General features: G+C 44.0%; 1 protein-coding gene across 2 annotated transcripts in view; it reads right to left on the reverse strand.

The window, feature by feature from the left end:
- Positions 1-1,212: 1,212 nt before the first annotated feature.
- The window catches only part of LOC138664935 (CMP-N-acetylneuraminate-beta-galactosamide-alpha-2,3-sialyltransferase 2-like), a 161,489-nt gene continuing 139,121 nt past the window's right edge, over positions 1,213-23,580 (reverse strand). For both annotated transcript variants that reach the window (XM_069751986.1, XM_069751987.1), the window contains exons 4-7: positions 11,249-11,428; positions 4,632-4,677; positions 3,118-3,237; positions 1,213-1,458 (exon numbers count right to left, since the gene is read on the reverse strand). In XM_069751986.1, coding sequence (XP_069608087.1) covers positions 1,291-1,458; positions 3,118-3,237; positions 4,632-4,677; positions 11,249-11,428 — 514 coding nt within the window. In that variant the 3' untranslated portion in view covers positions 1,213-1,290. The remainder of the gene's footprint in view (positions 1,459-3,117; positions 3,238-4,631; positions 4,678-11,248; positions 11,429-23,580) is intronic.

Genomic DNA, 23,580 nt, shown 5'->3' on the forward strand with positions numbered 1-23,580 from the left:
AATGTCTCATCCAAAACGCTCCTCTGTGGCTGTGAGAAAGATTATAAGTAGTGATGAGCGAATATACTCGTTACTTGAGATTTCCCGAGCACGCTCGGGTGTCCTCTGAGTATTTTTTTAGTGCTCGGAGATTTCATTTTCATCACCGCAGCTGAATGATTTACATCTCTTAGCCAGCTTGTTTACATGTGAGGATTCCCTAGCAACCAGGCAACCCCCAGATGTACTTATGCTGGCTAACAGATGTAAATCATTCAGCTGCGGCAAGAAAAACTAAATCTCCGAGCACTAAAAAATACTCGGAGAACCTCCGAGCATGCTCGAGAAATCTCGAGTAAGGAGTATATTCACTCATCACTAATTATAAGTAATAAGGCAGTGTCTGAGTTCAGTCTAAGGTGCACACTAAGACCTGGAGGAAGTCCAGCATGGGTGGACCAATCAGAGCGTTTACATGAGGTGGCGCTAACTGCAGCATTGCTAGTCCAGCCTGTAAGACACTCGTGAGGCTTGCTCCAGCCCACGTAGTGCACTACACTGACTGAGATGGTGCCATTGGCCACTTAGCTAGCCAGTGCCCAGAGTCTCAGGAAGGGGAGTGAGCATTTTGCTAATTTCCCAATGATACCTCAGATCGCCACCTTCTGCCTTGGGTCTCTTGGTGGGCTCCTTCTTGTGACGGGGCCCAGGGGATGGTCCCCTTTGTCCCACTGGGAGCTAGACTACTGTGCGGAGCCCATTGATTGACTAAAATGGTGACATGCAGTGTAGTTATGATGTGACCGCTGTAGCCTGAACGAAGCAGTAGAGACGCAACACTGAAACGTGGAGGGAGAATATTTCTGTACTTGTTACTTCACCATCTACAAGCCTATGACTGAAAAAAAAGTCGAAAAAATAAAAGCAAAAAAACTTCAGTTAGATGTGTACCTTCTCACCACTTCTTAGATTGCACAGTATTGGAATATACAGCGCCATGCTTCACTGACAATGGATCGGTAACATCCAGTAGGCAGCATATTCTTAGATTTCCAGGAGGAATAGCAGAGAAAAGACATACTACAGACTACTACTAAAATATTCCACACTGGTCATTTTAGCTTTAGCCATACTCCAGAATTTCTATGTAGTATACTTTCACTAAGGTGCGGTACCTTTCAGACTTAAAATTACTGAAACTTAACAAAAATACAACACCACGTCACGTCAAGATCCAGAAAAAGACGATTTTGTTTTATATTATCAAAGTAGAAAATATGATAATTTTTCATGAGCACAGAGAAAAGTGAATTATTTGTAGAATTTCAGTCTTCCTTCCGTGGCCAACGCCTCTATTAGTCTTGATTCAAAGTCTGCATTGTGGACACCAGTCCATTTGAAAGCACCTGCAAATTTGTTCTTTTCCCAGTAGTGGTGCCAGTTTCCTTTTTGGTCTGCACCGAAACCAAATACTGATATCTAAAAAAAAAAAAAAAACACAAACCAATTACTGGCAGAATCATGCTCAATATCACTATTATTTGCAAAGCTGGTTAAAGGGACACTGTCACCTGAATTTGGAGGGAACAATCTTCAGCCATGGAGGCAGGGTTTTTGGGTGTTTGATTCACCCTTTCCTTACCCGCTGGCTGCATGCTGGCTGCAATATTGGATTGAAGTTAATTCTCTGTCCTCCGTAGTAAATGCCTGCACAAGGCAATCTTACCTCGCGCAGGCATGTCCTATGGAGGACAGAGAATGAACTTCAATCCAATATTGCAGCCAGCGGGTAAGGAAAGGGTGAATCAAACACCCAAAAACCCCGCCTCCATGGCTGAAGATTGTTCCCTCCAAATTCAGGTGACAGTGTCCCTTTAAATACATTATGACTACTTGGCTTATTTCGGAGTCAGACTATGTGCACGCAACAACTTTTTCCGGTGGGTACGTTCCGTAACCTGCTCGTAAAACTCCAAAATAAACATTTAGGCCACATTCACACATTCAGTTTTTGGTCAGTATTTGTATGCCAAAATCAGGAGTTGGTGAAAAAATGGTGAAATGGAAAAATGTCTAACATTCATGTATATCAATCTGATCAGCACATCCTGATCTAGAACATCCTTCCTGCAGATAAGATACCACTTTCAACATAACGGGTGTTCCGGCTCCACTCACTTCTATATCTGGAGGTGAACAGGCCCAGTGACATCATGTCTACTGATACGTGCTGATCAGGTGAGGATATGAATTGTAGAGGTGCAGGTTACCTGCCAATCGTAAGCGTGTTGTGGTATGCATCAGTAGATTTAACGTCACCATCCCCACTCTCCACCTCTTGTTGCTTAAAGGGATAGTTTCCTTTCAGACAATGTTCTGGCCCAGCTGCAGTTTGTTAAAAAAAATAAATAAAAGAGCCAAGTAGTAATTTTAGTTGCACCGAAGGGGGTGTTCGATGTAAGTGGACAAAGCAGCTGAGCACAATGATTGGCTGCCGTGTTGTCGACTTGCCAGTGGTCCCGGGGTAGGAGAGTACAGCACATTTTGCTATGTTTTAAGACACTGCAGTTGTAGCAGACCATTTTCTGAAAGGGAACACCACTTTTGGGTGATCAGAGCCAGAATACCCCCTTCAAAAAATTTAAAAAAGCAACACCCATCCCAACAATTCGCCAAATCCAAGTCTGAAATTGCCTACGTCCTATTGCAGGGATTACATCATTCGATCCCAACAACGGTACATGACCGCTGCAACTGATACAGGTCATCCCTATAGCCAGTGACTGGCTGTGCAGTCATTTCCTGTGTTATGAGGAACTAGGAAGTGTTCGGAAAGGAGCACCAGAGAACCATGACCAGTGTGTCACTTTTGATTTTATGCCATTCTGACCCTCTTTAAAATAATATTGTGGAAATATACAACCCTTCTCAGTTCTGAGACTCCAGCAGCCAGCTGTTCCAATGGTTAGTATTTGCAGGTCCCATTTTTGCATTACTGCATTATAGTCTATACTTATAGAATAAAGGTACTTTGGCCAATTTGTGTATGCCCACTAGCCATGACACAGCGACCATTCTTTGATGGGACCCCAGCTATCAGGCATTCTACTCCCTGGAGTTATAACTAGATATACTCACCTCGTCACATATATGTAAAGCAAAAAAGAGCGCCAACATTCCAGTAGACGGATACCTTCCATGATGTTTCGTCCAGTTGTCATGGATGTATTTAAAAAAGGTCGGGTTAAATATCAATACCTGAAGTGATCGGCAAAAAAAACCACACATTACTATACACTGATGGCATAAATGGGATCAAATTATAAATACATATACCCATAATTTTTTATAAATAAAGGAAAGGTAATACTGGCAAAGCAAACCTGACGGCCACTCTTAGGCTATGTGCACATGTCAGGATTTCTTGCAGAAATTTTTTTGACAAAAACCGGACATTTCTGCCAGAAATCCGCATGCGTTTTTACTGCGATTTTACCACATTTTTCACGTGTTTTTGGTGCGTTTTTTCCCAAATTCATAGAATAGCGGGAAAAACGCCGAAAATCCGCAAAATTAAATGAACATGCTGCTTTTTTTTACCACGATGTGTTTTTTTCGTGGAAAAAAACGCATCATGTGCACAAAACATGCAGAATGCATTCTAAATGATAGGATGCATAATGTATGCGTTTTTAATTAGTTTTTATAGCGTTTTTACCGCAAAAAAAAAAAAACGCGAAAAAACCTGAACGTGTGCACATAGCCTTAGGGTTATATAAACACGTATTTGCAGAACATTTTTCTGCTGCAAATGCTAGAGTGTGTTAAAGGGAACCTGTCACCCCCAAAATTGAAGGTGAGCTAAGCCCACCGGCATCAGGGGCTTATCTACAGCATTCTGTAATGCTGTAGATAAGCCCCCGATGTTACCTGAAAGAGGAGAAAAAGAGGTTAGATTATACTCACCCAGGGGCGGTCCCGCTGTGGTCCGATACGATTGGCGTCGCGGTCCGGTCCGGGGCCTCCCATCTTCTTACTATGACATCCTCTTGTCTTCATGCTGCGGCTCTGGCGCATGCGTACTTTATCTGCCCTGTTAAAGGCAAAGCAAAGTACTGCAGTGCGCAGGCGCCGGGAAATGTCAGAGAGGCCCGGCGCCTGCGCACTGCAGTACTTTACGCTGCCCTCAACAGGGAGACAAAGTACGCCTGTGCCGGAGTCACAGGGTGAAGACAAGAAGAGGACGTCATCATAAGAAGATGGGAGACGCTGGACTGGACCGCGACACCTATCGGATCGGACCCGGACCGCCCCTGGGTGAGTATAATCTGACCTCTTTTTCTCATCTTTCCGGATACATCGGGGGCTTATCTACAGCATTACAGAATGCTGTAGATAAGCACCTGATGCCGGTGGTGCCATTCATTCGAATTGGTGAAAACACTGCAGAGACAAAGAATTGACATGCCGCAGATTTGAAAAAACGCTTTGAAGGTTCAAATCTGCAAATAAAAAGAAAAGCAGCATGTGCAGGAGATTTCAGAAATTTCATTCACTTTGCTGGTACTGTAAAACACGGCACAAAAAGCAACTTGTAAATAGTCCTTATACTTTGGTTTTATTCCCAGAATTTTTTTTCAAGTTGAGCTCACCTTATCTTTATCAGCTTGAATGAACTGCTTCACTCTTGTGTATGTACTAAAAGGAGCAAGTAAACAAAGTATCAATCACAAAATGAAAATTATCATTTAAACGGCTGGTAAAATCCCTAATGTTCATATGCAGAAATAAGACAAACATTTAGACTGTAATATACCAAAGTTTATAAAACTATGTGATGTCAAAATTACCAATGCTGACAAAGGTCTAACTTGCTAGTAACATAAAAAATAATAAATGAAAAAATGTAATGTAAAAAATATCTACCGTAACTGTTTTAGCACAGAGAGACCATGGTAAAAAAAAAATTGATTATGTTTTGCCATAAATAGGAACCAAGCACATAAAGGTATTAGAGAATTTACTATTACTGTTCATTTATTTACTTACTGCAGAGTATTTGCTCGTTCTTTTCACATTGCGTTTAGGCACCCGTTCAGTGGCCCCGTTGGGGTTTACGTCCAAACTCCCCGCAAAACCGGATTCAGTTGTCCTACAATAACTAAATTCAAATTTCTAAGGCTGGTTTCACACTTGGGTTTGGCTGGTCTGCGTATGTCTGTGTACATCCTCCGTTAAGCTTCACCTACATCCTGCGTACCTATCGTTAACATTGGGTACGCAAGGACATGCATTGTATGCGGATATGTCCGCATGTGGCATTTAGACGTGCCCGCAGACCGCACGGGAACGCAACTTTTTGGCTACTTAGTGTTGTTGCCCCCCAGGTGAGTATAATATAACTCATTTTTCTTCACTTGCAGGTCTGACCGGGGTCTTATCTACAGTACATCATTATAGAATGCTGTAGATAAGTCCTGAAAGGCGGTGGCCGCAACTTATAGCGGCAAAATCTGCTGACAAGTTCCTTTTAAACCCTTACGGACATATGATGTACATATGTATTATGTATATATGTTCATCATTTACAAGCACCCTGTCTTTAATGGGTGCTTGTATCTTTGCCTGTGAATGATGGCTGTGTTATTCAGCCATCATCTGCATCTAACAGCCATAAAGAAGGTGGAGTGCACAGCCTGGGGGATGTTCTATTTTAACTGCTCATTGACGCTTCCGCTACACAATCACGAGGTGCCGATGGCTTGCCATTAGTGATAAGTGCAAATGCTTGTTACTCTAGTTTGCTGAGGGTGCGTACAGAGTATCACAGGTGCGAAACAGATATATGCATCCCCGCGCCCAGTGTCGGACTGGGGTAGCAAGGACCCAACAGTAACATTGATATGGGGGGCCCACTGTTCAGCTTCATACAAATATTATATTATCCTCTTTCACAAATTTATGTCTGCTTCTATATAATAATAATAAACTAGATAGTTTGGAGAATGAATGAGGAGATGATGCTTTGGTCTGTACATAGTGAATTAATGCTTTAGCCAACTACTGCTCATGTTTGAGGTAAATAGCTTACGCTTGCACAGGGGCTGACCAGTAGATTCTCCTGTTCTCCTCTGGGCCAGTCCAAGCCTGTCCGCGCCCGCATGTTTCGCGGCTGATAGACAGTCAAAAAACGTGGGGATTTCTTGCATAGGTCAGGTAATCCCCACGTTTTGTGGCTGTCTAACAGCCACAAAACATACGGCCGCGGAGAATCTAACGTGTCACTCGAGCACCCGCGATACTCAGTAAATACCCGAGCACGCCAGGAAAACTCGAGTAACGAGCACTTGCGCTCATCACTAGTTGCCATGACAGTCAATGGTCTGCTGAAAACCCCCGTGCCCATCATGGCAGTACTTCTATGAAAGTCAGCCTGTGTGTTAAGAGACTGATTTTACTATAAGGCTGTGTGCACACGTTGCAGTTTTTTCGCGGTTTTTCCCAATAAAAACGCTATAAAACCGCAAAAAAACTGCATACAATAAGCATCCCATCATTTAGAATGAATTCCGCATGTTTTGTGCACATGTTGCGTTTTTTTCCGTGAAAAAAAACGCATCGCGGTAAAAACCGCAGCATGTTCATTAATTGTGTTTTTTGCGGATTTCCCACTACTAAATGCATTGGGAAGTGTCGGGAAAAAACCGCGGCAAAAATACGTCAAAACTGCGGCAAAAACGCATGCGGTTTTCTTGCGGATTTCTTGCAGAAAATGTCCGGTTTTCTCAGGAATTTTCTGCGAGAAATCCTGAACGTGTGCACATAGCCTGAAACAATACTTTAGTATTGTGTATAGCACAAGCAATCAGCCAATTGCCCGTTTAGGTCAGTTAGGGGACTACCAAAAACAGGAGAAAAAAAAAGTTTTTAAAAATATGAAAGAAAATAAAGAAAATGTAAAAAAGGTCGAACCATCCATTTTTCCCTCATTAAAATAGGGAACCCACATATTCTATCTCCACGACTATAAAAGTCCAATTCTCTGATGAGAAAAAAAATCAAAACGTCAAAATTGGCTTTTTTTGGTTGCCGCATCACAGAAAAAAAAATGCAATCAGAGCCGATCCAAACATGTATCTACCCCTAAATGCTTTCAATAAAAAAAAATTAAAAAAAGTCAGCGCAGGAAACAAAAAAAAAAAAGCGTTCACACAGCTACATTGACCAAAAATGTAAAACATTATGGGATCTCGAAAAATGGTGGCAGAAGCAACTTTTTTAAATGAATTTCTGAATTTTTGTTTGACACTTAACCCCTTTACGACCTAAGACTTATAGGTTCCTCATTAGTTGCCTCCCCGTTTGATGCGGACTCCGGCGATGAGCCCGCAACTTTTCATCAGCTCACATGTGCCCCTAACAGCCGCAGGTGGAATCACTATCCTCCCGTGGCTGTTATGTTAAATGCCACTGTTAATCTCTGATGGCAACATTTAACATGATAGCGCCAGAATCTATGATATGGGATCCAGTTTTGGGCTCCACATTTTAAAACGGATATTCGGAAGTTATAGTCAGATTAAAGGCAGGCAACTAGATTATTACAAGGGATGGAAGGCCTCTCATATGATGAGAGGTTGGAAAAGTTGGGCTTGCTTAGCTTAGAAAAAAAACATATCTCAGAGGAGATCTCATTGATAAATATATTTGTGGCCAGTACAAAACACTGGCACATGACTTATTTCTTCCAAAGACCGTACTAAAGGTACCGTCACACTCAGCGACGCTGCAGCGATATAGACAACGAGCCGATCGCTGGAGCGTCGCTGTTTAGGTCGCTGTAGAGACGTCAAACACAGCAACTCCAGAACGATGCAGGAGCGATCCAGTGACGTAACGGCGACTCACTTATCGTTCTCGCGCCATGTAAAAACATTGCTGGCATCGTTGCTTTTGCAGTCAAACATGACGAATCACGCCGACCTGACAACCAAATAAAGTTCTGGACTTCTAGCTCCGACCAGAGATGTCACAGCGGGATCCAGATCGCTGCTGCGTGTCAAACACAACGAGATCGCTATCCAGGACGCTGCAACGTCACGGATCGTTGTCGTTCTCGTTGTAAAGTTGCTGAGTGTGATGGTACCTTAAGTATCAGGGGTCACTCATTATGGGTGGAAGCAGTGGCGTAGGAAGGGGGGTGCGGGGGGGGCGGTCCGCCCCGGGCGGCACAATGCTGGGGGCGGCCGGCGCTGCAGAAGAAAAAAAAAAAAAAAAAAAAAAAAAGACGCCCCTTTAAATCTTCGGGCGGCGCCGTCCGCCGCCACGACCAGGGCCAGCTCCCCCCGCCCCTGGGCCCCCGCCCCCCGCTCTATACTCACCTCTCCTGGTTCCTGCGGCGCCGGCAGCTGCAGCGTCCTCTGACTCTGCGACGTCTCAGAGCAGAGGGCGCGATGACGTCACTACTGTGCGCGCCGCTCTGCCTCTCTGTCCTGAGCGTCGCAGAGCCGGAGAGACGCTGACTGCACCGGACCTGCGCTAGGAACGGGAGAGGTGAGGATTTTACTTTTTTTTTTTTTTTCTTTATGTCTGACTGTCTGGGGCTGGGGCAATGCTGGAGACCATGGGGCAGATTGCTGGACACACTGGGGCAGTACTGGAGACCATGGGGCAGAATGCTGGACACACTGGGGCAATACAGGAGACCATGGGGCAGATTGCTGGACACACTGGGGCAATACAGGAGACTATGGGGCAGATTGCTGGACACACTGGGGCAATACAGGAGACCATGGGGCAGATTGCTGGACACACTGGGGCAATACAGGAGACTATGGGGCAGATTGCTGGACACACTGGGGCAATACAGGAGACCATGGGGCAGATTGCTGGACACACTGGGGCAATACAGGAGACCATGGGGCAGATTGCTGGACACACTGGGGCAATACATGAGACCATGGGGCAGATTGCTGGACACACTGGGGCAATACAGGAGACTATGGGGCAGATTGCTGGACACACTGGGGCAATACTGGAGACCATGGGGCAGATTGCTGGACACACTGGGGCAATACTGGAGACCATGGGGCAGATTGCTGGACACACTGGGGCAGTACAGGAGACTATGGGGCAGATTGCTGGACACACTGGGGCAATACAGGAGACCATGGGGCAGATTGCTGGACACACTGGGGCAATACATGAGACCATGGGGCAGATTGCTGGACACACTGGGGCAATACAGGAGACTATGGGGCAGATTGCTGGACACACTGGGGCAATACTGGAGACCATGGGGCAGATTGCTGGACACACTGGGGCAATACTGGAGACCATGGGGCAGATTGCTGGACACACTGGGGCAATACTGGAGACCATGGGGCAGATTGCTGGACACACTGGGGCAATACAGGAGACTATGGGGCAGATTGCTGGACACACTGGGGCAATACAGGAGACCATGTGGCAGAATGCTGGACACACTGGGGCAATACAGGAGACCATGGGGCAGATTGCTGGACACACTGGGGCAATACTGGAGACCATGGGGCAGAATGCTGGACACACTGGGGCAATACAGGAGACCATGTGGCAGAATGCTGGACACACTGGGGCAATACAGGAGACCATGGGGCAGATTGCTGGACACACTGGGGCAATACTGGAGACCCTGGGGCAGATTTCTGGACACATTGAGGCAATGCTGGAGACCCTGGGGCAGACTTCTGGACACACTGGGGCAATGCTGGACACTGGGGCAGATTGCTGGACACACTGGGGGTAATATGCTGGACACACTGGGGGCAGGACTTGAGGCATGGGCAGAATGTAGATACGGGGCATGATTGGAGACACGGGGCAGGATTGGATCATGGGGCAGGACGGATACGATGGAGGCTGGTGGGGCAGGATGGGGAGATCATATGGGGTAGAATGGATACTCATGAGGGCAGGATGCGAGAACATATGGCTGGAGCCAGGAATGAGAAACGGGGCCAGGGTGGGGAATATTATTACCATAGGGGCTAATTAAGGGATATTATTACTGCAGTGATGTATTTATTTTATTTTTTGAGTATACTGTTTTAAATGGGGGGGCGGTCCTATTACTGTGCAGAGTGACACTATATCACCTTTTTTTCTTCATGTGATGTAATGTAGAAGTTGTGAAAAATTAAGTAATGTGTTCTGCAAGTGGAGCTCGAGATAACTGTGTTATTTCCTGCAGAAACGAGTCCTGGCTGGAAGGAATGATGGCGGTCTGTGCTGGCTGAAAGATGAAGGACTTCACCTAGAGACGTCACTGGTGAGTCAGTGTTACCTATACACTGACACTATACACTGTATACTATATAGAGGTCCTGTGTATAATGTCACCAGTGATCTCTGTATTACCTCTACACAGACACTGCATACTAAGTACAGATCTCCTGTGAATACTGGCACTTATGGTGATAGTATTGTGGGTTTTTTTTTATTACTGATCAGTATTGTAGTATTCAGTCACTATGTGGTGGTAATATGTGGTCTGGAAATGGTGTTGTGGTATTTGTCCCTTGTATGTAGTATTATTCGGTCACTATGTGGCCTGGTCATGGTGTGGTGGTATTAAGTCACAGGTGTGGCATGTGGCCCAGTTTAAGTTCTACAAAACAGGAAAACCGTTTTTGGTAACCTTTGTGTGTATTGAGCCGGGGGGGGGGGGGGGCGCCAAACTCGGGAACAGCCCCGGGCGGCAAAAGCTCTAGCTACGCCTCTGGGTGGAAGAAAGGCGATTCTGACAGTTAAATAGGAAAGGGCTTTTTACAGTTACAGCAGTCTGACTGTGGAATGCCCGAACACAAGAGGTAGTAATGGCAGACACTATAACAACTTTAAAAAAAGGGTTGGATGATTCTCTCAGTACAAATAACATTGGAGGTTAATTTAGTGACAAAATGTGTAATTAGAGGAGAAATGTTGAACTTGATGGACCTAGGTCTTTTTCAACCCATGTAACTATGTAAAAATAAAGTCTCAAGAGAAAATGGATTAAATAATAACACCACATACAAATAATATAATAAAAAGCAATATATTTTATTGCAAGGTGTGTATAACATAACACACTTAAACCTGGTTTTACAAGAGTATGTGGTATATGGCTGGCAATCCTGTTTTATACTAGCACTAGCTGTAATCAGTCAGATAAATGCTCACTGAGCACATACCATAATAAACTATAATGTACACCCACGCTATCTGCCTTGTCCGCAAGGTTACTTACAACTTTATCTCTCCAGTCGAAAGTGCACTTGTAATCCACCTCAGGTCTTGGAGTTTAAAAGGAACCAAAACCAAGTGCACTCCATGTGAGAGGTTTACCGCACTTTCTGGATACATAAAATGGTGGGTTGTTCTGGAGCCAACGTCCGCCTCAAAGCCAGAGGTTCGAGCCCCATTCATTCTGTTAGGAGAGTGAACATGAGTTCTGTAATTTGAAACGGCAGTAAAAATGAATACAATACAATAAAACACAATTGAAATAGACAGTAATATGCTTTTACGTGAAAGGTCAACTTTTACAACAGGTAGGTGGTTAACTTTATTTTTGTGAAATTATTATATTTTCTCAGTGGTGCTAATGAACTTTGTTGTTCAATGTAAGGGATAAATAGCATTTTAACTTTATTGTACAAGTTACTTAATAACCAAATGTGTATTGTATTTTCTGCAAATTTACTACATTTGTTTCCAAAGAACAACCTTTGCACTGCCATTTTCAGAGAGCCATGTTTTCATCGGCGTAGCTTCATTAGTGCCTTGCTTTTGTGGAATGAGTTATATTTTTCAATGACACTCAATTGGGCTACATGTTAGGGTCCTTTCACACTGCGTTCTTTCCCACGTTCGGTGGTCCAGTTGGGACTTACATCGAAACCCACGCAAAATAGGATTCGGGCGTATGCGCCGATGGGGCCATTGACTCCAATGGTACAGACCGAGTCACCGTGTGCTCTGCCGTGCATCTTTTTCGGCTGCATACGGCTATTGGAGGCCAACACCAACAAAGAACACAGTGTGAAATGGCTCCAAGTCATTGATAAGTTGTTTTTATTTTTAGCCGTATTCTGCCATTTTTATCGTGCTATGGGACTTGGCCATGCAGTCTACCTGCCCACATAAAACACTACAACATACTTCAATGCAGGACATTATTGTTGGTCAGTCACCTACTGACAGGCAAATCATTAAAACATACCTGGCTAAATGGCTGCCATGACAGACCGTCGGCACCCTTGATTTCTTGCTATTGATTACAGTAGATGCCAGCAGTGAGGACTATGACGTAGTAGTGCGTAAGTGCTAACAGACTCTCCCCAATGACAGAATGGTATGCCATGAATTGGGAAAGGGTTCAAATTAAAGACAAGGCCAAGTTCTAGGTCATACTTATTTGCATTTTTCCTAATTCCTGAAATCTTGAAGTTTTTACACTTGTTACTTATAGGCCAATAGTTTCCATCTTGTAGACATCACTTTACAACTACAGTACGAGGGTCTATGGTCGTCATCTCATCATCATAAAATGGCAGTACTACAAAGAAAGGTGACCTGAAGCTGGCAGGAAATACCAGGATGGGTTACATAGACAAAATGTGAAGTGGAAACCTCATACTTCTACCATCCTACACCTTAATACTGTGACATGTAATAGACTAGTGTTTGCTTGAATCAATAAACTAAGGCAATATATATTTTTAAAGCAAATATGTCAATATAAACTGCATACATTATTAAATAGCTCTCTTAAACCTGATGAGTCTGGTGTACTTATTTTGAAAATCCATGTAATAATGAATGTGTAAACCCTTGTGATTTTTTTTTTCCTACATAACATTGATAAGAACATATTGGGAGTAGAACTCTAGCTAGAAACGCTCATTTTTATCAATGTAAGCACACCGGCCCCAACAGGTCTAAAGATCTATTCAATAATGTATGAAGTTTGTATTGTGAAATCTGGTGGCAGATTAGCTAAAATGTCTGCTAATTTTCTAGAGGAATCCAAAAACACAACATGCTGCACTCCTCTAGAGAGCGAGAGTTTGGTACTGACAGATCAGCTTTTTTAATAGTAATAACTACATTATAACATCTTATTCTTACATAACAAATAATGTCGTTTTCAGATAACTGGATTATGTAAAACGGCTTATTAGCCTTCGATTTATGCAGTGTAAATGGATTCTAAAATTTTGAGCAAATACAGTGACTCAGTTAGAACTTTAGCCCTTTCATCCAAGGACAAATTCCATTACAAAGTCTTATAAAATGATGCGTAATGCATGATTCACAGCCAAGAAAGTGATTCATAGATAACACACATTTTAATGTTTTATATAGTGCATTTACTGCACTGTGGTCAAAGCATAAAATGTGGAATACCGCACATTAACCAATTCCAGATTTCAGTTTGTAGCGATGGTGAAATCACTGCAACCTTCTAACCCAACCTGTACACAGCGGTTTGTTCTGCAGGTGAGTACGTTATGATTAAAGCGCTAAAAAGCTAGATTTACAGTTTTACTACTTTTGAACAATATGCAAACAACCAAAAAGAAAACAAAAAACCTTTGTGGTGGAGATGCAAATCAAACAATTATATGGTTAAACAATTAAGACTTTATTTAGACTATGGTTAAAACAATATACACAGAGTAAAGACAAATAGACTGAAGAGTTGGTGTTATTGTAGGAATACCCCCTGCAGATTTACAGTAGGATTTCCATATAATACATATATTGCAAAAATGCACCAGCATATGTCTTAATATGTACATAAAAAAGTGCTTAATACACAGAAAAAGTGCATGAATACATATCAGTACATGCACACCAACTTATATTCCAGTTCATCTCTTCAGGTGTTTTCGTTTCAGTATTTTTGCATTTTGTGCAAAAAAAAAAAAAAAAAAAAAGAGTGACCTGCCTTTTCTCTGAGCTGCACATTACATTCGTGCACTTACCTGTACCAGGGTGTCCACTAACCCCTTTACCCCCAAGGGTGGTTTGCACGTTAATGACCGGGCCAATTTTTACAATTCTGACCACTGTCTCTTTATGAGATCATAACTCCGAAACGCTTCAACGGATCTTGGCGATTCTGATACTGTTTTCTTGTGACATATTGTACTTCATGAAAGTGGTAAAATTTCTTCGATATAACTTGCGTTTATTTGTGAAAAAAAAATCGGAAATTTGGCGAAAATTTTGAAAATTTCACAATTTTCAAATTTTGAATTTTTATTCTCTTAAACCAGAGAGTTATGTAACACAAAACAGTTAATAAATAACATTGCCCACATGTCTACTTTACATCAGCACAATTTTGGAAACAAAATTTTTTTTCCTAGGAAGTTATAAGGGTTCAAATTTGACCAGCAATTTCTCATTTTTACAACAAAATTTACAAAACCATTTTTTTAGGGACCACCTCACATTTGAAGTCACTTTGAGGGGTCTATATGGCAGAAAATACCCAAAAGTGACACCATTCTGAAAACTGCACCCCTCAAGCTGCTCAAAACCGCATTCAAGAAGTTTATTAACCCTTCAGGTGTTTCACAGCAGCAGAAGCAACTTGGAAGGGAAAAAATAACATTTTACTTTTTAGTCACAAAAATGATCTTTCAGCAATAATTTTTTTTAATTTTCCCAGGGGTAAAAAGAGAAAATGGACCTCAAAAGTTGTTGTCCAATTTGTCCTGAGTACGCTGATACCCCACATGTGAGGGTAAACCACTGTTTGGGCGCACGGCAGGACTCAGAAACTCAGAAGGAAAGGAGCGCCATTTGACATTTTCAAGTTAAAATTGTCTGGAATTGAGATCGGACGCCATGTCGCGTTTGGTAAGCCCCTGATGTGCCTAAACAGTGGAACCCCCCTCAAGTGACCCCATTTTGGAAACTAGACCCCCGAAGGAACTTATCTAGGTGTGTGTTGAGCACTTTGAACCCCTAAGTGCTTCACAGAAGTTTATAACGCCCGGGCATGAAAATAAAAAAATTCTATTTTTTCCACAAACATGATTGTTTAGTCCCCAATTTTTTATTTTCCCAAGGAAAACAGGAGAAATTGGACCACAAACGTTGTTGTCCAATTTGTCCTGAGTACGCTGATACCCCATATGTGGGGGGGAACCACTGTTTGGGCGCATGGCAGGGCTCAGAAGGAAAGAAGCGCCATTTGACATTTTCAAGCTAAAATTGGCTGGAATTGAGATCGGACGCCATGTCGCGTTTGGCAAGCTCCTGATGTGCCTAAACAGTGAAAACCCCCACAAGTGACCCCATTTTGGAAACTTGACCCCCTGAGGAACGTATCTAGGTGTGTGGTGAGAATTTTGAACCCCCAAGTGCTTCACTAAAGATTATGACGCCCGGCGTGAAAATAAAAAATTCTATTTTTTTCCCACAAAAATGATCTTTCAGTCCCCAATTTTTTATTTTCCCAAGGGTAACAGGAGAAATTGGACCCCAAAAGTTGTCCAATTTGTCCTGAGTACGCTGGTACCCCATATGTGGGAGAAAACTACTGTTTGGGTACACTTCGGGGCTCGGAAGGGAAGTAGTGACGTTTTGGAATGCAGACTTTGATGGAATGGTCTGCGGTCATCATGTTCCATTTGCAGAGCCCCTGATGTGCCTAAACAGTAAAAAAAAAACACAAGTGACATCACTTTGGAACCTAGACCCCCAAGGAACTTACTTAGATGTGCCCCCTCTTTGAAACTAATCTACTGGTTCCTGTAAAGTAAATTAGTGCATGGAGGTGTGGTACAATTTAAAGCAATCCTTCATACACAGGCCAGGTTTGTTGGGGCAGGTGTCGCATTGATAGATGGTGTCCTTGCGTATTCCTCTTTTGTAGCACACTCGGCACCTTTCTTGCGGCTTACCTTTTCTATCGGTTGGCGGGATCACCCCCGGAAATTGCTGACCTGGTACGATACGAGCACCCTCAGTTCCGGAAGTACTGGGGCCCGCTCCTTCCCTCGTGCCAAACTTCTGGGCCTTAACCACTACCTCCTGGAACTGAAGGTACGACTTATCAGTGTGTCGTGCACATCGTGACAGCAGGAAAGCGTTGAGCATTGCCATTTGTACGAAGTACACAGACAGCTTTTTGTACCACACCTTGGCCTTTCTCAAAGCACTGTACGGTTGGAGGAGTTGATCGGAGAGATCAACGCCCCCCATGTTTTTGTTGTACCCCAGTACACAGTCCGGTTTGCAGACCTGTGGAGAGGTACCCCGTACACTGCTGAGGGCACTGCCATCACCGTGTATTGTGGTCAAGAAAAGGACATCCCTCTTGTCCTTGCACTTGACCACCAGCAGGTGGTCGCTACATTGGGCTTTGCTCTCACCTTTTCTGAGCATCTGCCCAAGTAGCGTCTTCGGGTGGCTTCTCTGATTTTTGCGGACAGTACCGCAGGCTGCGGTACCTCGCGCAGAGAGGGATTTGTAGAGTGGGATGCTGGAATAAAAGTTATCGGTGTAGAGGTGATAACCTTTATCCAGCAGTGGGTGCACCAAATCCCACACAATTTTCCCACTCACTCCCAGGATAGAAGGACACTCAGGCGGTTCAATCCTCGTGTCCTTCCCTTCGTAGACTCTAAAGCTGTAGGTGTACCCTGAGGTACTCTCACACAGCTTGTAGAGTATAATTCCGTACCTGGCCCTTTTATTGGGCAGGTATTGATGGAATCTGAGCCGCCCCTTAAAATGAACCAAGGACTCATCCACGCAGATGTCCCTTTTGGGCACGTGCACTTCAGCAAACTTTTTGCTAAAGTGTTCGATGACCGGCCGAACTTTGAACAGACGGTCAAAATCGGGGTCATCTCGTGCGGACACCATGCATTATCGTTGTAATGCAGGAACTTATGGATGGCCTCAAAACGCATCCGAACCATGACCATTCGGAACACGGGAGTGTTATATAAAAGATCTACACTCCAATATTGCCGAATTTCTGGCTTCTTCACGATCCCCATGTGGAGGATCAGGCCCCCAAACTGCATCATTTCAACTGCGTCTTCAGGAGACCAGTTAGACCACTTAAATCACGGTGTCGCATTAAAGGGCATGACGTACTATCCCGTCGGTGGTCATACGGGCCCACCCCACCTCGACGGGATAGTACGTCAGATGTCAGAAAGGGGTTAACCGGGCTCAGTCCTTCTTGGCCCTTATCCACATGTACATCACTTGACAAATGGTAAGAGGATAGGACTGTCTTGAGTAGGGTCACCATGACGTGGTGGGATACCTTTTAATTTTTTTTAAGTCTAAATAATGTAAACTAAGCACTATTGCTGTTTATTTATTTACTGCAGGGTATTTGCTTTTTATGTTTTTTTCTCTTGGGTTAGACCTCAATACATGTATAGGGAAGATCATGGCTATGTATGTATAACTCTGTACTTGTAGGTGGTGTGGTGTGACTGGTGGTCGCGTGGTTAATGGGAGGTATGTGTCACAGGGATGGATGCTCCCTGTGATGCAACCCGGAGTATTTTGTCTTTAGTGCACGTGAGCACTAAATATCATTTAGTGCACCTGGGTCCCGATTGCGGGTATCCATGAGAGATGGGAGGGTCTGGCTACCCACATACCTCACCTCTGGATGACGGTGCTCACTGTACCCCTTTTTCCTGTGGGAAGTGCTTGAGTTTGAGGACCTGCAGTGATGTCATGATCATGTGACTAGTCCATGTGATGTTACCTCACCTGTGGGTGTGGTTACAGGCTACCATGTAATGGAGGTGTTTGGCACATGGGAGTGAGTGTTTGGGAGTCTGCCAGTGTGGACAGACTTCCATGTGTCCCGGCTGGACACTACAGAGAGACCGTGTTTAGGCTGTAGAGCGGAGCTCTACTATGGACATTGAGGATTTGTCTGTCTGATGTAAGGCTCTTTACCGTTTGTTCATGTTTCTATGGTTTATGGAGAGAATAAACCAAACAGACTGCTTTAAGTGGAAAAAACGTGCCTAAGTGCTTGAATCCCGTGCCAAGCGAGTGTCCCCCAAGACACGTAGTATGCAAAATGCTACAGTGGCTACAAATAGGGAGGCTCTATTAATGACATCTACTATATAATTGTCTAAGGGTCACTTCCATCTTTCTGTCTGTAACGGAAATCCCAAGTCGCTGATTGGTCGTGGCAGTTTTGCCACGACCAATCAGCGACGGGCATAGTCTGGCGGCAAAATGGCTGCTCCTTACTCCCCGCAGTCACTGCCTGCGCCATTCTCCCCTCCAGTCAGCGCTCACACAGGGTTAATGGCAGCGTTAACGGACCGCGTTATGCCGCGGTGTAACGCAATCCATTAACGCTGCTATTAACCCTATGTGACCAACTTTTTTACTATTGATGCTGCCTATGCAGCATTAATAGTAAAAAGATCTAATGTTAAAAATAATAAAAGAAATAAAAAATAGTTATATACTCACCGTCCATCGGCCCCTCGGATCCAGAACAGGCCATTCTCGCTCCTCGCGACGCTCCGGTGACCGCTCCATGCATTGCGATCTCGCGAGATGATGACGTAGCGGTCTCGCGAGACCGCTACATCATCTCGCAAGACCGCAATGCACTCTTGGGACCGGACCGCGCGAGGAGCATCAGTATATGCTTCACTTGGATCCGGGGGCCAACGGAAGGGGAGTATATAACTATTTTTTATTTTAATTCTTTTTTTTAACAGGGATATGATGCCCACATTGCTATATACTAAGTGGGCTGTGCAATATACTACGTGGGCTGTGCAATATACTACGTGGCTGTGCTATATACTACGTGGAATGTGCTATATACTAGGTTGGCTGTGTTATACACTACGTGGGCTGTTATATACTACGTGGCCTGTGTAATACACTACGTGGGCTGTGTTATACACTACGTGGGCTTTGTTATACAATACGTGCGTGGGCTGTTATATACTACGTGGCTGTGTTATATGCCATGTGGGCTTTTATACACTCCGTGGGCTGTGCTATATACTACGTGGCTGTGCTATATACTCCATGGGCTGTGCTATATACTCCATGGGCTGTGCTATATACTCCGTGGCTGTGCAATACACTACGTGGCTGTGCAATATACTACGTGGGCTGTGCTATACACTACGTGGGCTGTGTTATATACTGTGTGCGTGGGCTGTTATATACTACGTGGCTGTGTTATATGCTATGTGGGCTGTTATACACTCCGTGGGCTGTGCAATATACTACGTGGCTGTGCTATATACTACATGGCCTGTGCTATACACTACATGGCCTGTGCTATACACTATGTGGGCTGTGTTATATACTGCGTGCATGGGCTGTTATATACTGTACTACATGGCTGTGTTATATGCTATGTGGGCTGTTATACACTCCGTGGGCTGTGCAATATACTACGTGGCTGTGCTATATACTACGTGGGCTGTGTTATACACTATGTGGGCTTTTATATACTACGTGTCCTGTGTTATACACTACATGGGCTGTGTTATATACGGCGTGCATGGGCTGTTATATACTACGTGGGCTGTGTTATATGCTACGTGGGCTGTTATAAACTAAGTGGCTGTGTTATATGCTATGTGGGCTGTTATACATTCCATGGGATGTGCTATATACTCCATGGGCTGTGTTATATACTATGTGGCTGTGCTATATACTCCGTGGGCTGTGCTATATACTACGTGGCTGTGCTATATACTACGTGGCTGTGCTATATACTACTTGGCTGTGCTATGTACTACGTGGCTGTGCTATGTACTACGTGGCTGTGCTATGTACTACGTGGCTGTGCTATGTACTACGTGAGCTGTTATATACTACGTGGCTGTGCTATATACTACAAGGACGGCCGCGAGCAATCAGCGACAGGTGCTTTCCGGCCGCAAATTGGCGCGGGATCTGAACCACGCTTCGCTAATTGGTCGCAGCCGGCCGAATCCTATGTATAAATTGCATTATTCTAAAATCTTCATAAATAAACTGCATACATATTCTAGAAAACCTGATGCCACCATTTAGTTATACATATGTACCTTTAAAACATAGGAGAACCACAGGAGTATACAGGAAAATATAAATTTTATTGAAGACACAAACACATTAAAAACTACACATTAAAAGACACCAGATGAACACACCAGGGATACCCAGACACAAATAACATCAATTCATACATATATTATAATGAAGCAATAGTGCTCTGCTGCTCTGAATTGATATACATAAAGGAAGATCCGTGGCCCCCACACCACCTAACAATAGAGAAATGACGTCTGATCCACCTGTATGAACACTCAATGTAACATAACAAGCTCCATTGCTCCAGACCAGAACGTCATATATAATGCTAGGGCTAAGATGTGAGCCATGTCTCAAAAGGGACACAGAAAAGGCACATAAAGGTGAATTTCCGACCAGCGTAACCAAAATTCCCTTAGGACATAGAACAACCCAGGATCTTACCAAGTTGGAGAGGTCCCTGGATAAAGCGCGACCCCCGACGCGCGTTTCGCCGCTCCTACGCTTAGGCTTTCTCAAGGGGAGTCCTTTAAGTAGATTATCCAAATGTAATTTTGTGAGGCTTAAACAATCAAACTCATAACGTTTTATGCTGACGAAGCATTTGGCCCTGACGAAGCATTGGTGAAACGCGCCTCGGGTGCTTGGTGGCTGAGCCTGCTTTGTAATTTTGGTATTAATAACCTGCGATATTTACACATTTATACTAGTGAATTTTCTTGTGGGAAATACCTACCTTTATGGTGTTATGACACATTCATATATCTATAACTATCTACTTGTTGAGATTTTACAAACCTACACTGGCATATTTATTCATTTGATTTGTTCAGCTTCACAAATTTATTTTAGGATAATCTACTTTAAAGGGACATACCTATAATTACATTGATAGGACCTCCCTATTTGTAACCACCTACAAGTATACAGTTATACCTGCAGAACTATGATCTTCTCTATGCTTGTATTGAGATATGTATTAATGCACTCTTTCTATGTATTTATTAAAATATTCACTTCATGTTCATATTAAGAAATGTACTGTAGATGAGTACATGTCTATCCCCTCTGTTTCACACCTTAATGCCTTTATAATCAAATATATTGAGAGCTTTAAATCTGCATAGACTTGTCTGTCCAGTGCATCATCCAAGTGCACCATCAAAGTGTACTGCAATGAATTAGACCAGAAGGTAACAGAGTACAGTAGCTTGATACACAGACATAGCAAACAATGTTTCTGTTTGTTTCCACTCTCAACCCCCATAGTCCTTCACTTCCTACTAACCCCCCTATTCCCTACACCTAATAATGCATCTCTTCCTCCATCCCCCCTTTCTTCTCACCTCCTCCTCAGAACTGTTCCTCAACATACAATCCTGTGTCTCCAAACATAGACAGCCACCTCATGCTCTTTTCTGCTTCCATTTACATACACTTTCTCTGCTCCGCCTCACTACCGGTGATATTTCTGAAAATCCGAGTCCTCCTCATCACATACCCACACTCACTTCTACCTCCCATCCATGATCTTTCACAAATTTCCGCAATCTCTCTAACCTTATACCAATTCACCCAGCCTCTGCTTTCCCAATCCCTCTAACAGGAGCTCTATGGAATGAATGCTCTCTCTATCTGCAACAAACTTTCATACATCCACGATCTTTTTATTGATAAACTCTCCTTCCTCGGTATCACCGAAACCTGACTCACCCCCTCTGACACAGCCTCTCCAGCTGCACTTTCTTATGGTGGATTCCATCTTTCTCACACCCACTGCCTCAGAAACAAGCAGGGTGTACGAGGTGGTTTTCTCTTGTCAGATAAATACTCCTTCGCCCAATTCCACTGTCTCCATCCGTTACTCTCCCTCCCTTTGAGGTGACCCCTGCGTGCATCGACTTCCCCCCAACTGACTCATTTATCACCCCCCAGGGTCAACCACCACCTTTTTTGACTGCTTCCCCACCTTACTAAATTTCCTTTCTGCTGACAACCCCACTATTATCATGGGTGACTTCAATATCCCCATTTTCACTTCCCACTCTTTCTAGTTTCCATCTCTCACTTCCTCCATCGGCTTTGCTCAATGGTCTTCCGCAGCCACTCACAAAGATGGCCACACACTGGAGCCTTATCTTCACCAGCCTCTGTTCCTTATCTGACCTCTCTAAAGGTACCGTCACACTTAACGATATCGTTAACGATATCGTTGCTTTTTGTGACGTAGCAATGATATCGTTAAGGAAATCGTTATGTGTGACAGCGACCAACGATCAGGCCCCTGCTGGGAGATCGTTGGTCGCTGAAGAAAGTCCAGAACTTTATTTCGTCGCTGGATCTCCGGCTGACATCGCTGGATCGGCGTGTGTGACACCGATCCAGCGATGTCTTCACTGGTAACCAGGGTAAACATCGGGTAACTAAGCACAGGGCCGTGCTTAGTAACCCGATGTTTACCCTGGTTACCAGCGTAAAAGTAAAAAAAAAAAAAAAACACTTCATACTTACCTACCGCTGTCTGTCCCCGGCGCTCAGCTTCTCTGCACTCCTCCTGCACTGGCTGTGAGCGTCGGTCAGCCGGAAAGCACAGAGGTGACGTCACCGCTCTGCTTTCCGGCCGCTGTTCTCACAGTCAGTGCAGGAGGAGTGCAGAGAAGCAGAGCGCCGGGGACAGACAGCGGTAGGTAAGTATGAAGTGTTTGTTTTTTTTTTTTACTTTTACGCTGATAACCAGGGTAAACATCGGGTTACTAAGCGCAGCCCTGCGCTTAGTAACCCGATGTTTACCCTGGTTACCCGGGGACTTCGGGATCGTTGGTCGCTGGAGAGCTGTCTGTGTGACAGCTCTCCAGCGACGCTGCAGTGATCAACATCGTTGTCGGTATCGCTGCAGCGTCGCTTAGTGTGACGGTACCTTTAGTCACCTTTCCTCTGTTTGACCACAACCTACTCAAATTCTCTTCCCTCTCCTCTCCAGATAAACAATTCCCACTCCACAAACTTGCACACCCTCACAGAAATCTCAAACACCTTGATTTACACTAACTTTCTGAATCCCTTCTCCTTCTTGCAGAGGGAGTTCCTTATGCAAATGCTACTGCCCCTTTATATAACACCACAACAGCTGTAGCTCTCAAATCAGTCGCCATCTTAACATAAAGCTTGTTCTATCAACAGGCAACCCTGGCACAGCCTGACTAAAGACCTGAGGTGGGCTACCAAGATTGCTGAGTGGAGGTGGAAAAGATCCCACTCCAATGAGCACTTCATCACATTCAAACAGTCCCTCAGTATTTTCAAGTGCACACTAACTGAGGCAAAACAAACCTACTTCTCATTTCTTATATTCTAACTGCCCCACAACCCTAAACGGTTATTCAGTGCTTTTAATTCTCTCCTCCATTCCCCTGCACCTCCTTCCTCTCCTCTTATCTCACCTGAAGACTTTTCCTCATTCGTCAAGCGACGATTGATAACATCAAAAGAAAACTATGGGCTACAGACTCCACAGCC

Source organism: Ranitomeya imitator, chromosome 2 (genome assembly GCF_032444005.1).
Source record: "Ranitomeya imitator isolate aRanImi1 chromosome 2, aRanImi1.pri, whole genome shotgun sequence".
Taxonomy (NCBI): domain Eukaryota; kingdom Metazoa; phylum Chordata; class Amphibia; order Anura; family Dendrobatidae; genus Ranitomeya; species Ranitomeya imitator.